General features: G+C 32.4%; 1 protein-coding gene across 2 annotated transcripts; it reads right to left on the minus strand.

Moving 5' to 3' along the window:
* Positions 1 to 911: 911 nt before the first annotated feature.
* LOC139486188 (serine/threonine-protein phosphatase 6 regulatory ankyrin repeat subunit A-like) lies at positions 912 to 14,514 on the minus strand. Of its 2 annotated transcripts, XM_071270979.1 has the most exons (8): positions 14,211 to 14,514; positions 11,137 to 11,280; positions 10,270 to 10,354; positions 7,990 to 8,031; positions 6,653 to 6,866; positions 4,689 to 4,799; positions 3,340 to 3,506; positions 912 to 1,931 (listed from the first exon to the last, which is right to left on the minus strand). In XM_071270979.1, exons 1-8 carry the CDS (start codon positions 14,226 to 14,228, stop codon positions 1,033 to 1,035), a joined length of 1,680 nt encoding a protein of 559 aa, XP_071127080.1. In that variant the 5' UTR covers positions 14,229 to 14,514; the 3' UTR covers positions 912 to 1,032. The 2 variants fall into 2 exon arrangements, with proteins under 2 accessions (XP_071127080.1, XP_071127081.1); XM_071270980.1 differs by lacking the exon at positions 4,689 to 4,799 and having other exon boundaries at positions 14,211 to 14,337.
* Between the last annotated feature and the right edge of the window lie 950 nt (positions 14,515 to 15,464).

Here is a 15,464-nt window from a genome sequence, read left to right on the forward strand (position 1 = left end):
TGGTTGTAAATAAACTTACCCTAGATACAAGGATTACAAGTGTTTATGTCAATGCGCGTTTTGGACACAACAGACGACCAGAGACGTTCGAATCAAAAAGTCAAAAGTTCAAATAAAGTACAAAGTCGAAGAACCAAAATTCCGAAAGGCATTTCCAATTTAGCTCCAACGGTTGTAAAGCTCGAGATAAATCATTGTTATTCTGAAGTCGCGGACACGACATCTTTTTATGTATCAAATGTGCTCAATCTATAATTAATATCAATCTGCTTACCATAAATGGCAAATAATGCATAAACAACATGTTCAACCTTTGATTTATAGAATGAGAGCAGGACTATATCATTGATGATTCGTGTGAACGGTGTTTTCACCCAATAATGAACATTGTCGTGTTTATTGTACAATGTCGCATTTTTTCCGAATCCAAAATAGGGAATGATCATATTGAACTTATTTAGTCTAGTCTCAAAAGTAAATATGTTTGATGTTAGTAGACACCCTCTTGTTTTCTTTGTTGTCAATACAATTGAACTTTACGCGAATGTCATATAAGCCAAAAGTTTAGCTAGCTATAAAACCATGTTTAATCATCCACCATATTCTACATGATGAAATAAACTCATCAAAGATACCAGGATTGAAATTTTATATTAGCGCTAAACACGCTGTTACTTTCGTCTAGAAAAGACTCACCAGTGACGCTCGAACCAAAATATGTTAAAAAAGGCCAAAGCAATGTATGTACCAAGTGAGGAACATGACAGTTGTTTTCCGTTCGTTTGATGATTTTGAGCTTTTGATATAGACATTTGAAAAGGGACTTTCGATTTTGCCAAGCTTTCTCTCAGAAAGACTCCAATCGAAGCACCGTAAGAGAGGTCGAGTAAATGCAATTGTAGACCACAAAATACCATTAAAACATTTCATATAAATCTTGTAACGTATATATAAATTGGCTTTCTGGTGAGAGCCAACATGAAGAGTAGTAATCGTATCTTTTACAGATAAAGAGGTTATAGTGTAACATTTTCATAGAATTTCGTTTTGAATATTTAACATTGGTTCAATTTCATTATACACAAGGTAAGCTTTTAGTGTCTTCGGTAATGGAAGGCCGTGGATATTCGATTCAAACTCTTTTCCTGTGATTCTGTGTATTGAATTTCGTATAATAATTCGGGTTTGATCTTTCAGTGAAGCTGGTTTACTGAACTCTTCAAATATAAAATCGTTTGCACTTCCAGTTATGATGTTGGATCTTTTCATAATCATAGGTAGTACATTTCTGAATTTTAGTTCATGTTTAATTAAGATATACAATAAGAATAAGTTGGTGAATTCATTATTATATGTTTCATTTATAAGCCATGACGTTTCCTCATAATATTTCCGGTCTGTTTTCCCACCATATTTTAACAAAATGAAAGTCGTGACATGCCGATGTGTCTTCATTCCATGATCTAAGGGAGATAATCCATGAATATCTTTACAGTTGACGATTGCACCACATTTTAAAAGATATTCCATAATTTTATTTCCTTCTTTTAACAGTTCTAAATTTTCATCAATTTTATGTGTTTGATAAAGTTTACTATCTTTATTATTTATTCGATAACATCGCACAGCAATTTGAAATATCCCATTTCTTAAACAATAGAACAATGGAGTTTGTCCCTGTGAATCTTTAATATTAACATCTCCACGTGACTTTAATATGACCTTCACTGTTTCCAATGTCCCTACACTACAGGCGATGTGGAGTGGTCTTCTGCCATTTGACAGTGATAGGTGTATGTCGGCACCGTGTGAAATTAGCAATGACACGATGTTCGTGTGACAGTTTTCAATCGCACTTATCAGTGGATATTTCTGACACGTTAGCTGTGATGTGTGTTCATTTCGTTTTTCTGTTTTGTTGATAATCGCTCCTGAAAAAAACAAATATGATATAAAACAATTATGTTTAAAAAAAATGATTGTAAGGTTGTGTATTTTCCACCTTCGTTTATGCTATAATTTATTGGAATAATGCACAATTATACCTCAATGGGGTTGATGCATACATGTGTAACAAATAGAAACTGGGTGTATCTGTGACTGGGAATGTGTTGGCCTGGAACCACACACACACAATAAACAGTACGATGAGTTTGCATCGACTCTGACTCTGGGACTAGCTCTTTTAACAAAAGACGACTCTGGTAAGCGCGATGTATAATTTAATAAGTTCAGCATGGAATAAAATTGTACAGAGTTGAAACTGCTCAGTGTAATACTAAATCCAATCTGCCACATTAAAATGATAACATAGTTTATATAACAAACCAAAAACTACTTGAATAGACTTGACAAATATTTCTCTAACTGAGTGAGAAAATTCAATTAAGGGATTACAGAAAAATTAGCACATAGATAATAATTAACAGTAGAACATACAGACTTATTTAAGGAATTAAACATTTACGAATAATAGATCAATTGAAGTAAAATGTCGCTAATTACAAATCAAACTAAAACATGAAATTAGATTAGCTTAATCTTCTAAACTTGACTTAAACCTCTCACAATAAAAATAACAAAATCCCTTAGTGAAATATTGCAAATATAACAAAAACAGTGATTTTACAAAATCTTTTACAAAATGTCCGAAAAGTCTCAGTCAATTTTTGTCCAGTTTCCCACTGTGACACGTGATATAAGACTTTAACTGTGGATTTAGCACAGAAACAATAGATTGCCTCTGAAAAACGTTCATTTTAAAATGATTTAATTTGACATTGACGATACATAGTAGAGTGTGACAATAATTTAAAGAAAACTTAGAGAAATAATAGCTATTTGAGAAAGATACAATAAAATGAAGTACCTATTCGCCCGTTATAGGTCCAAAAAAGATAATAAAAGAGAACAATGTTTTATCTTGTTCAACTAAAATTGAAACAACAGGGAGATTAGTTCATCATTCAAGGGCAAATTATACCGTTACAGGGGAGAAAAATTATCGATTAACCAAATAAACTCACCTAGATTTTAATTTTATACGTTAGAAGCGGGTTTGGTCTCTATGATTGAGACTCGTCAGTGACGTTTGAATAAATAAAAAAGAATATTAAAGACTCAAACGCTTGTTTGCCAAACTCTTCACAAAGTGACAATTTAGATTTTGAAAATGGCACATAGTGTGCCTGCTGACCAATAACAGGTCTTATTGTGCCATCTTCCCTCTAGCTTCATGTAATAGTATTTACATATATGATTTAAACCTGTCCCAATGACGATTATCAAATTACTATTCTACTTAAAGGTTATGTTTCCTTCATCTATAAATATTCTCACCTGATTCAAGTAACAGTCTTGCAACCTTAGCATGGCCTTTTTGGCATGCTAGGTACAAAGGAGATTCGAAATCTTTGGTCAGTTTATTTATATCAGCTCCACAATGCAGTAGGGTGCGTACGCCATCTGTTCTTCCGTTACAACTTGTATAATGCAAAGCCGTTTTCCTAAACAAAAAAAAAACATTAATTGATAACTAAGATATTTATTTACGTACATATTAAGTTTGACCATTTCAGCGCACGTGTTTTAGAATGAGCTATTTTAGCTCATTACTCAAATAGTGGTATCCAAAATGGTTTAGAGTGTATGTACCGACCTCAGAAAAAAAGTCTAATCGTGTAGGATTCATCCTTTTCTTTTGTGAATTCAACCATTCGATTACGTTTAACACAAAATGAGGATTAATGAAAATATCGATAACATCCAAAAATAAAAGAAGTTTGTGTAATTGCAATCGCAGACAAAACGATTAAAAAAAAACAATAATAATTCCGGACTTAAAACATAGACACATATCAATACAATATAAATGTACCAAGCTAGGATACAGCAACTTAATGTAACAACGACACAATTATATAAATACTACCATCGACATTGTCGACGTTAAAATAAAAAGAGGAAGAAATATGATTCACATAACACGTGTTTCTGCATTGCTGGTTCTACATAAAATTAAACTAACTCCAAAACGGAATGTAAAATAAGCACCATCATAATATCAAAACCTCAGAAGATGATGAGACCGCGACTTTTTTAGAAGGCAAACCAAAAAACTTCAAATACACACACATTAAAAAATAATAATAAACAAAAGATAATTATATATAATGCTAAGTTTTAAAACCGAGATGCTAGCCAGCTACATGTTCAGTTTTATTACAAGGTTAACAAGAAGTCATTCAAGATCACCGACGCCATGCAATTAGGTTTTATCCAAGATAATAAGTATACATATAGAAGCAAATCTAGATCTGCTGCACTATTAATTAGAAAAGAAATTGAAATTATGAGAAATAAGTGTAAATAGCGAGATATTTGAGGGAAACTCTGAGATGAGCAAACATATCAGTGCAAAATAAAGCAAGGGGTGTTCTTCATTCATACTATTTCGAAATTCCGGAACCACAGAGTTTCCTAAAAAAATATGCCACATTTCTGTCAAAAAATTTGCAGCACCATATGTGGTTTGCAGCTATATTCACACCAAAAGGGGTTTAAAATTCAAAATTTAACAGTTTCTCAACGGATCTTTTATAGTGAAAACGTAGAACAGAAAAAAAGCCTACCATTGAAGCCTATGTACATAATGATGTCATTTTAATCATTTACACTTTTCAACATACCCAGTAGCATCTTCAAAGTTCGTATCTGGATTGTGATGACAAAGGGCAATAACTGATTTCATGTCGTCAAGAATGGCTGCTTGAAGTAAAACTGTTATATTCTGGGTTTCCCTGTAGAAATAGTGAAGTAATAGTCTGTACTCACAAGGGATAGAATTATACTCATTTGACGTGACCTGTTGTACAAATTTTTTTTTTGTTATGCACGTTCTGATATTAAGCGCAACTGCTTATCGGCATCCAATAAAATTTAAATAAAAAGCTTTGTGGTGGCATTTTTTTTTTATCTGCAAACGTCATAGAATAGGGACAGAAACACGATGATTTAAACTGATTGATTGTCGATGTTTAACGTCATTTTCAGCACTTTTGGATATATGAAGGTGTATATGTATGTATGTACGTAGATCCCTCCGTTTACGGAGCACCCCTCGAGAGCTGCGAGGGTACAGTGGAATCCGTGTACACTCCCTATCGGGATTAATGGAGATGTGTCACTAACGTATTTACAATGTTCAATATTTACAAGGACAATCCCCACCCAACACCAGGGAGTGTTAGGACACCGGGCAGAGTCTGTTATTATGGTGGAGGAAGCCGAAGTACTCGGAGAGAACCACCGGGCTGCTCGGCGGGAACAGACAAACCGAAGAGATATCAGCAGATTGATCTCCAGGTCAAAGTCGGGAGCAACTTTGACCAACCGAGGCCCCCATAGTACCCATTCTAGTTTAAACTCCGGTCTGGGTACCAGAGATGTGTGTGAGAGGGTGAAAATCGCCCTTCTGATGTGCTGATATGTTTAGCACCCAAATACAAAGTAACTAGTAAATGTTATCAAAATTTCATTTTCAGCAATTGTTGTTACTTCTTATTATTCCAAATACACAGAAGAAAAATATGTTTCAATATCTTGCACTGTTGATGAGTGTTGGTGATGATTAGCTTATTAACAAATGCACGTGTCTGACTGATACAAGATAAGAACATTTTGGCAATGGTAAATCGATAAAATAATCAAATAGTTTTATGACCACTGACTAGCTATAAAAATAACAGTAATGAAAAAATGTAGACTAGGGGTTTATAGAAAAAATGTAACAATGAATTTCATATAAAAATATATGTTTTCATGTATATTGGAGCAGACAGGAGAAAAAAATGGAGCTATTGATGGAATCAAAATATAAATAGACAAATATTAAACAATAATAATTGTACAACATTTATTGTTGCTGATGTTACTAGTGTCTGGTTTTTGTACTAGATTTTTTTGTGGTGAATGTTTATTTTTGAATTTGAAGAAAAAAAGACCTATCAAATACTTTTTTAAACTACAAAAATTAGAAAATTATACTAATATTTTCATAGTATACAATTATAATTCCAGAAATCCCCCACAAGAATCCTCCAAACTGACCAGCTGATAATTGTATGTACACACCGCATAACTTACGTTCGAAACTTCTGAGATCAGCAATAGTTGATGTTTATCTAGGTGCGCTGAGCTTTAATCATAATGATCAATAGCAACTGACTTTCATCATAGATGAATAAACCCATCTTATACATCTATGAGTTATACATATATGCTTACATCAAGGTCAACATGGTCAATAATGATATAACGTCTCCCGCCAGATCTGAATTTTGATGCATAGTGTTTAAAATTAACAATCTTTCAAAATTGCCACAATAGACTATTTTCACATTACAAACTTTTCTTTTTTCGACAGGTTATGAAAGTTAAATTAATCCTAATTTTAACCGGTGGAATTTTAGTGAAAATTTAACTGTTTTCCGAATTTACTTCTTTACGTTGCTTTAAGTTGACAAAGCACAAGGATATCCTACCACATAGTATTTAAACTGTCGAAAAAATATAATTTCCAGAGTGTAAAGTCGGCAATATGCAAATAGTCTATAGAATTGTTGTTACGAAAATGATACAATAAAAATCTTACCTGGTTCCTTTTACTGATTGCTTCACGTAAACATTTACATCAATTTCAGTATTTGCTAGAAGCATTTCAGTTACTGAGTGTTGTCCCTCTGATATTGCTACCCACAATGGCGTCTGGTTAGATTTATCAACGATGTTAACAAGGAAGCCTTTATAAAGAAGGCATGACACAGCCTCTTGGTTTCCTAATTTGCAGGCAATGTGTAAAGGAGAATCTTGAAAGAAAAAAATGATGTATTGCCTTGTAGTTTGTGGATATGATTGCTTTAGCTCGTGGTTGACTTAAATATAGAATAATTATATTCGTTAATAAATACCCATTAGGATAGTTAATAAATACCCATTAGGATAAGGCAGTGCATTTTGCATATAACATAAAGAGATTCATAAACGTGTTGCCTACTCATATCACGAAACTGAAATAGGTTAGGGTTTTTGTACACAACGTCTAATTTACCTATGAACTTGAACTCAAATTGAGGGTCATAAACCAAAGATCTCAAATCATAAGACAATAGTGAATAAATTATATCATCATAAAATTATGCGTAATTTTAAATATAAGAGGGAAGAAAAGTGCAATTTAATGTAAGCGTACCTTTTTCAACCAAAATGTATGTGTAAGGACATGTCGAAACTAACAATTTAGTAAAAATATCTATTTCAATATCTTATGTATTTATAGGTTTAAAAAAAACCCAGAGATGACAATAAGACAAAAACTATATTTTAAAATTTTTAACCTTGACCTCTGACCTTGAACTAATTTGTTTTGGGACCAATGACCTCATTTAAAGAGACCCCAGGTCTCTATTACTTATGGTTTACCAGTTAGAAATACATATCACTTGTATCAAATTCATATCGGGGAATAACTCTCATACGGAGTCTCTGGATAGCTTCGGTCGAAATCAAACGTAACATCCTGAGGATATAATGAGAATTTGGAAAAATAAACTTGTCGCTTTCTTTTACGGTTGCAAAGGAGATCTCATAACTAGAAAAACAGTGTTCGTGGTAATAACTCTTACACAGAAAAGTGTTCGGTTAAACATGGTCAGTTTCAAAAGCGTAAAGACTGTATGAAATTACATATGCAAAAAACATAGAGATATCTTTTGAAACAAATTAAAACACAGCGCAAAAAAAAAAAAGTTGCGCAAGAAAAGAAACACCCAAAAACCAATAGGGGTTTCCATGGAGAAGTGAAAAGCCCTAATAACCAGAAAAACAGCAAAACGTCTTTCAACTGAAAAATAGAAAGACCTTATAATCAGAACAAAACCAATAGGTCTTTCCGCATAATGGCAGAAAGACATAATAACACGACAAACTTACGATCTTCTCTGTATTGCTTTGTGATAATCATCCTTTCTTTCCCTGGAAAAAAAGAGAAAACAGATGAAACTTAACACACCATACATATCTCATTGTCTTGAAATTTTCTTCTCCTGATTTATTGTTAATAAAATAATTCTTTCTACATAGATTTTAAAGATGAGCTAGTTATTATTACTTTAGACATATTATAAAAGAGATTGGCTTCTCCATTAAATGGCCATATTATCTATTGAAATAAAATTCCATTCGCTCATTATTTTTCTGACTTCTATTCACGTACAGATAGATTCCTTCTCTTTATTTTTTCTCCTTATTTCTTAAAATTTATCGGTTAAAATAATAAGTACTTAGATGGATATATAGTAGTCCCAACCGGCGGCAATCACGAATATTTTTTTCAATAGTCCACATAACTGTTAGCAGTAATAGTGATAATAAATAACTATAACAATGTATTTAATTAACTGAATTGAAGATTTCCGTTAGATTATGTTATAGCCTCGAGGTTGTACCTATTTGATACGCTTTTCTTTTGCATTTTGCTTCATAAAAGTCGCAGTGTGTTTTATGATACATATATACAGACAAGATAAGATACTTATTGATCCAAATTAGATCCCTAGGGGACATAACACAGTGCATTGTACATTTAACAACTATGATACAAACACGAAGAGGTGCAGGGGTAGATCCAGCTATTTTTAAAAGGGGTTCAGAACACAGGAGATAGTAGGGGTGGGGTTCCAACCATATGTCCCATTCAAATGCATTGATCGTCCTAAAAAGGGAGATTCCAACCCCTGGAACCTATCCCTCTGATCTTTTACTGGGTGGACACGGTTCTGGAATTGAAGTCTGGGAATGATTGGAAGTTAATTAGGTTGAAGGGAATTCACCAACAAAAAATTATTGTAAAGGGGGGGGGGGGGGGTTGAAGGTCTTGGAAGGGGAAGGTAAAGAAGTTTATTTTCCAAATTTAAAATGTTAAAAGGACTTGAAACCCCTAATTGAATGTTGCACATGCACAACACTTAATTACAAGAGTGTACATAGTTGCATGTAATGTACTATACACGATTGTCGAAAACACTGTCAAACATCTGTATATCCACACTGATATGTGTCCACACTTGTATAATAACATTATTATAATATGTCCCAGTTCTAAACTATAACAGGGGTGTAAAAACACACTATAAAGTAATTTAACTTGATCATTTGGAAAGCGCTTAATTAATTTATAATTTCTTAGATCATATTACCTGAGAGCAAAATAACTTTTTACAAAATCAAAGACCGGACGTGGCAGTGTATTTGTACACCCCCATAACAGAAAGGACCATTAGAAACGCCAATAAAAACGTTTAAATTTGTGTTTGTTTTGAACATTCTTGCACCGTAGGGCAGGGGATAGCGCGCCGGACTTCTAATCGTCGTGGGTTCGAATCGCACCGTGGATGACATATTTTTTATTTATTTTTTCACCTTTTTTCACCATCATTGTTTTAATGTTTTGCAAATTCTATTAATAATATTAACGTAAATGAACAATTAAATGTGTTATGATCTAAAAACAAGTATATAGCTACAGTGCAGGCGATTTGGTGTCACGATAGCTCAGTAGCATGGGTTCGAATCCCGGCGAAGGAAGAACCAAAAATTTGCGAAAGCAAATTTACAGATCTAACATTGTTGGGTTGATGTTTAGACGACTTGTATATACATAATGTACACAGTCATGTATCACCATCACTGCTGGTGATCCGATGGATATATCTGTTGTAGAGTTGTCATTGGCTCAGACATACTTATACTTATACGTATATAGTAATAAGCATGGTTTGTGACTATGTAATATCACTGATACTCATTTCATGTAAATATAAATGTTTATAAACGCAGAACTATTTGAAACCCTTATACCCCTAGACATAGACGACCTTAGCTAGTTTCGGTTACATAGATATAGGAAGATGTGGTGTGAGTGCCAATGAGACAACTCTCCATACAAATAACAATTTAAAAAGTAAACCATTATAGGTTAAAGTACGGCCTTCAACACGGAGCCTTGGCTCACACCGAACAACAAGCTATAAAGGGCCCCAAAATGTTTGTTTTTCTATTTCTAGGTTCTATAACTTTATTTGTGGATTTTCTTTCGAAAAGTTTTGATTTGGGTGACAATAATGAGTTTTTAAGTTTACTTGGCGATACATTTTGTGATATGAAAATAATACCCATAATCACATCAGACTTATAATTTCTATAACAAAATACCTGAATTATCTATCCTCTGTAGTATACATTGAAGAAAGTCTGTTTTTCCCAGTTCTATACAGTAACATATGGCATCTCGAATGACCTTTGAAAGACAATGTAAAGTTTGAAGGTTATAAAATATAATTATTATTTTTAATTATTTTTTAAGATATGCTGATTTCGTCAAACAGTTTATAATAACCTTTAAAGTTCATTTTTTTTTTTTAAAGAAGGCCAATAATAGAAAGGATGGAACATAATTGTTTTAAAGCATGATTGCTTACACCAAGGGTTTGTGTAGTAAGTGGTGTATAAAGATCCTTGATTAATCTTTATGTCTCATTGCAATTCTTAAACGGGACAAAAAATATTCTTTTCTTGCACCATCCAGTAGTTTTTTTTGTTTTTTTTCCCCCTTGAATCATCTAGTAGGTTTCCCCTCTTAAAATGTATTCTTTTCTTGCACTATCTAGGTATTTTTATTTCATTCTTTCTTGCACTATTTTTTCCAGCCTGTCCTAAGTCAGGAGCCTCTAGCCTTTGTTAATCTTGTATGTGTTCTTTTAGTTTTAGCTCATTTATATGTTTTATAGTTTAGTGTGACGTCCATTTTCACTGAACTAGTACACAATTTTAATTAGGGGCCAGCTACGGACCACCTCCGCGGGTGCGGGATTTTCTCAGTGCGTTGAACCAATTGGTGGTTCGGCTGTTATCTGCTATTTGGTCGGGTTGTTGTCTGTTTGACATATTCCCCATTTTCATTCTCAAATTTTACTATGCAGTAGGGATTTTCTTGCACCGTCTATACTGATGATAGTAAGGTTTGTTTTAAAATTTTCTAGTAGGAAGGGAACAACATAATCTGAATAACAAACAATTCACCTGTTCACTGTTGCATTTATCTACAAGATGAACGACCTCCTCTGTACTGCCGTATCGGATGGCATCACGGATTTCCTGTTTGGAGCCCCGATATATGATACTGTCAATGGCCTCCCAACAGGTGTCAACAACAGACCTGAAGCTCTAAAAATATTAAAAACATGTGTAATAAACGTAATACTATTGATTTGAATCTTAAGATAAATCTAGTGACTATAAAAACAATATTGAAATCGATGAAAATGTAAAAAACAATAATACACAGAAAATTGTTCTCGGCCTGAATATACATGAAATATTTGCCACTGGACTTCAAGCAAATAATTATCCAACTATTCTAATACTACACATACAAAACACATGTATTAACCTAAAGCAAATTTATATAAGTTAAGTAAACACCTTATTTAATTTCTTTAGCTGTGTTATGAAGATGATTTCCCCCCCGCCTAAAATCAATATTGTGCAACACTTTATTTTATTTCTATGTTATAGTTTAACAGATGTCGCACTTGTCTTTCATTCATTATAGTTTAATCAATAACGTTTAACAAATATTATTCAATACATGTTCATAATCAAAACCACTTGTGTGAATATTATATGATACAGATTGAAAAATTACATGCACAATTAAATGTTTTTGATTATTAAAGTTAAGTTTTGAAATGTTATAGTGTGTCTTTTTATGTTGTGATGTTAAACTATTTTTTCAGATAAGGGAGAAGGTTTAGTACCATTAAATCGTTTAATTCTACTGCAATTGTTTTCACCTGTCCTTAGTCAGAAATCTAATGTTCAGTAGTTGTCGTTTGTTGATGTGGTTTCTAAGTGTACTCGTTTCTCGTTTTTTTATATAGATATTATTAAGTATTTTATGGTTTTACACTAGTAATTTTTTGAGACTCTTTATAGCTTGTTGTTCGGTGTGAGCGAAGGCTCAGTGTTGAAGACCATACCTTGAACTATAATGGTTTACTTTTATAAATTGTGACTTGTATGGAGAGTGGTCTCGTTGGCACTCATACCTTATCTTCCTATATTTATAAATTGAGCATAGATCGAAGAACATTATTAACACATAAATAAGATATATTTACAATTAAGAATACATTTTCTTAGATAAGACACAACATTGATGCGAAAAAGATTATATTTTTCTTTTATTCATATGTCCGTAAGAAAAAATTCTATTTGCATTTTTTAAGGCAATATTATAGTATTTATTTATCATCAAAGTAATCAATATTTATAAACAGTAAATGAAATTGGGATCATGTCCTTCAATATATTTCAAATATTTTCTATAATTTCCAAATGGTTGGGAGGATTCGCTGGCCGAGTGGTCGAAGTATATCACATGTCTGTCTACACGCGACTGAGGTTGTGAGTTTGAATCATGCACTTGGGATGTACTCTCGACTCAATCGTAATTGACTAGGATTTTCATTTTTCCTGCCGGAGGTCTGTAGTATTCTCCGGAATCTCCGGTATCCTCCACCTATAAAAACGGTCTGCCACAAAATAGAACAAAAGTTCTGAAAGTCGCACTGTTAAACACCAATCAATCACTCAATCAAATTTTGGACATTACAACATAAAATTAATATTATCTTTTTCGCTATAGGGTCAACATAAATGTTCTATCATGAGGTCAATATCGTCCCCTCTAGATTACCAAAAGGAATTAAGGCTTATTTTCAAGGAATTCTTGAAAATAGTACACTCTTGAATTTACTAAACTTATTTAGGGACCATCATAAACTTCCATTGAGATGAGATGACATTGTTTTCCAGCTCACTTGCAGAACCATCATATTGATTTTTCTGTTTATGCATGAAATATTTGCCACCGGACGTTTATTTATTTTGATTGATTATTGCAGTTTGTTTAACGTCTAGTGGAAATATTTGATGCATATTTAGTGTAATACCCAGACTATTTTAAAGGTAGTAATGAGTCGAAATGTTAATCGTTTTACACCAACAAATGCCAGTATTGAAGACGTGGAATGTATTACTTATAGTTAGTTTATCCCCAGTGTTAAACATTTCAAATATTTGCTGTACGATTTGTGAATTCTACACAATACATTAAACATATAACGCTCTTCACTCGTTAGAAGCCAGGTTAACCTAAACTTTTTCACATAAGGACCATTACTTTTTCTCATAAGGACCATTTTCAAAAATTCTTTAAAACTTAACATTAAAATTGTTCATTGTATCAGAGCTCAATATATGTTCTTAGAGGTTTTCTAGATATAATTGGATGACACAAAGCCGCAATATTGAAAGATTTTGACAAACTTTAATACTCTACAAGAAGTATTACATAGGAAAAATTGCAACATATGTTTTCATTTGTTTAAAATATGTTTTGAAAACATATGAAAAACATATGTTGCAATTTTTCCTATGTAATGAATGTCCGTCTTGTAGATTTTTACAATGTTTATGTACAATGTTCCCAAAACAATTTATTATGTTTAAACTTTAAAGAATGTTTATATATATATATTCAAGATGTGTCCATCGGATACAAATTGAACTATTTTTGTTAGATACGCCCTTTTGCATGAGGGCTTCAGACAACACTGAATAACTTGCTGTGTAAGCCTCATACAAATAGTCTAATTGTTGTACATATAAAATTTTACCCAAAAAAACAGCGTAAGAATATTATTATGTTAAGCATCAAAATGCATTTTGCAGCAACATGAAGCGTTGAATATTTTTATGAATTTAATGGAAATGTGTTACATTTTTAAAACTATCAAAATTGAGAATAGAAATGGGGAACATGTCAAAGAGACAACATCCCAAACAACTGGACCAAAGAGGTATGAAGAAGACATACTTTGATATTCAAATTCCACAACTTGTAAAATTTAGCGGTATACGAATGAAACGAATAAAATTGGCCTTAAACCTATTAAAACTATGTATTAAGAGCATCTACATGTATGTATACATTCTAACATGTATGAGAACGCTTTACTCATTCACGGAGAGTCTCACAATCATTTATTTAACACGACTAAGTTATGCAGTATTACATAAGATATACATACCGCTTTAGCTATCTCCATAGTAACCGACCTTTAATGTTTACGAGTGTCTGCTGCTATTCGTATTCCATTTCCACTCTGAAAAGTTTTTAAAAAATCACCGTCTTCTTTACACATTATCAGTATTTCAGCAATTTTAAATATCTACATACATACGATTTATCACTTGTATACATACATCATATTTTTGTCATACACGCTTGTAGTTGATACATGTGATAGATATACTTGTTAATTAATTATCGCATATCAATCTCATGCTGTTCTGGTATTTATCTACATCTTAACTAGAACACAATATAAGTATGAACTTTTAACCTAGCAAACATCTAATTAACATAGAGTAAAATATATTTTTGAAATCGGCGAGTAAAAAAGTTAGTCTTCAGCAGTAAAGGGGGATGGATTCGAGTAGCTGAGTGCCTGTGTTTTAAATCGCTTGCATGATGGTATTCTAGATAATATGGACCGAATCAATAGAAAACGGAAAAAAATGAAGGAAGATAAAAAAAAAGGGGAAAAGAAGAGAAAATAGAATAAGGGGGTTCAAAAAAATCAGAATAGGGAATAAATTACAGAAAATTCTGGAGATAAAAATAACACATACAAATCATCATGTATGTAATAAAACTAAAGAAGGTAAATAAATAAAAATAAAAAAAAATAAATAAATAAAAAAAAAAATATTTTTGTGTCACATACTGAGTGTACAAAATTATACAATACAAATATACATTAAAACAATCAATACCCAGTAATTGAGTTGGCTTATGAGACATATATTTACAAAACATTTCACATTTATACATGCACATGACATTTCCTAAAATTTGATTTTTTTTTTGTCCATTTTCAAAAAAGAAACGGCACATGTGAACACTATAAAAATCAAAAACAAAGATCAGAGGAGTTTTTTTCCTGACTAAAACATATCTAATATACAATTGGATGTAAAGTTGTCTCATTGGCACTCATACCACATCTTCTTATATCAAATAACCAAACTTTTCAATTAAAAGAAAATTGCAGAGAAGTTAAATAAATTGCAGCTAAAATCAGTGCTTTCAGCTTGAGTAGTTTTATATATATTATATTAAAGCATATCTTAACGTACTTACCATCTATAGTGTACAAGTGGCAACACTTCAATTCAATTAAGCTCTCTAAACATGCTAAATATCATACCTCTTCAAAGACGTGTAAATGTCATATTAACACATACTAAATACACCTGTCTTCGTGAGTTTATTAACACCA

Source organism: Mytilus edulis, chromosome 8, assembly GCF_963676685.1.
Source record: "Mytilus edulis chromosome 8, xbMytEdul2.2, whole genome shotgun sequence".
NCBI classification, from domain to species: domain Eukaryota; kingdom Metazoa; phylum Mollusca; class Bivalvia; order Mytilida; family Mytilidae; genus Mytilus; species Mytilus edulis.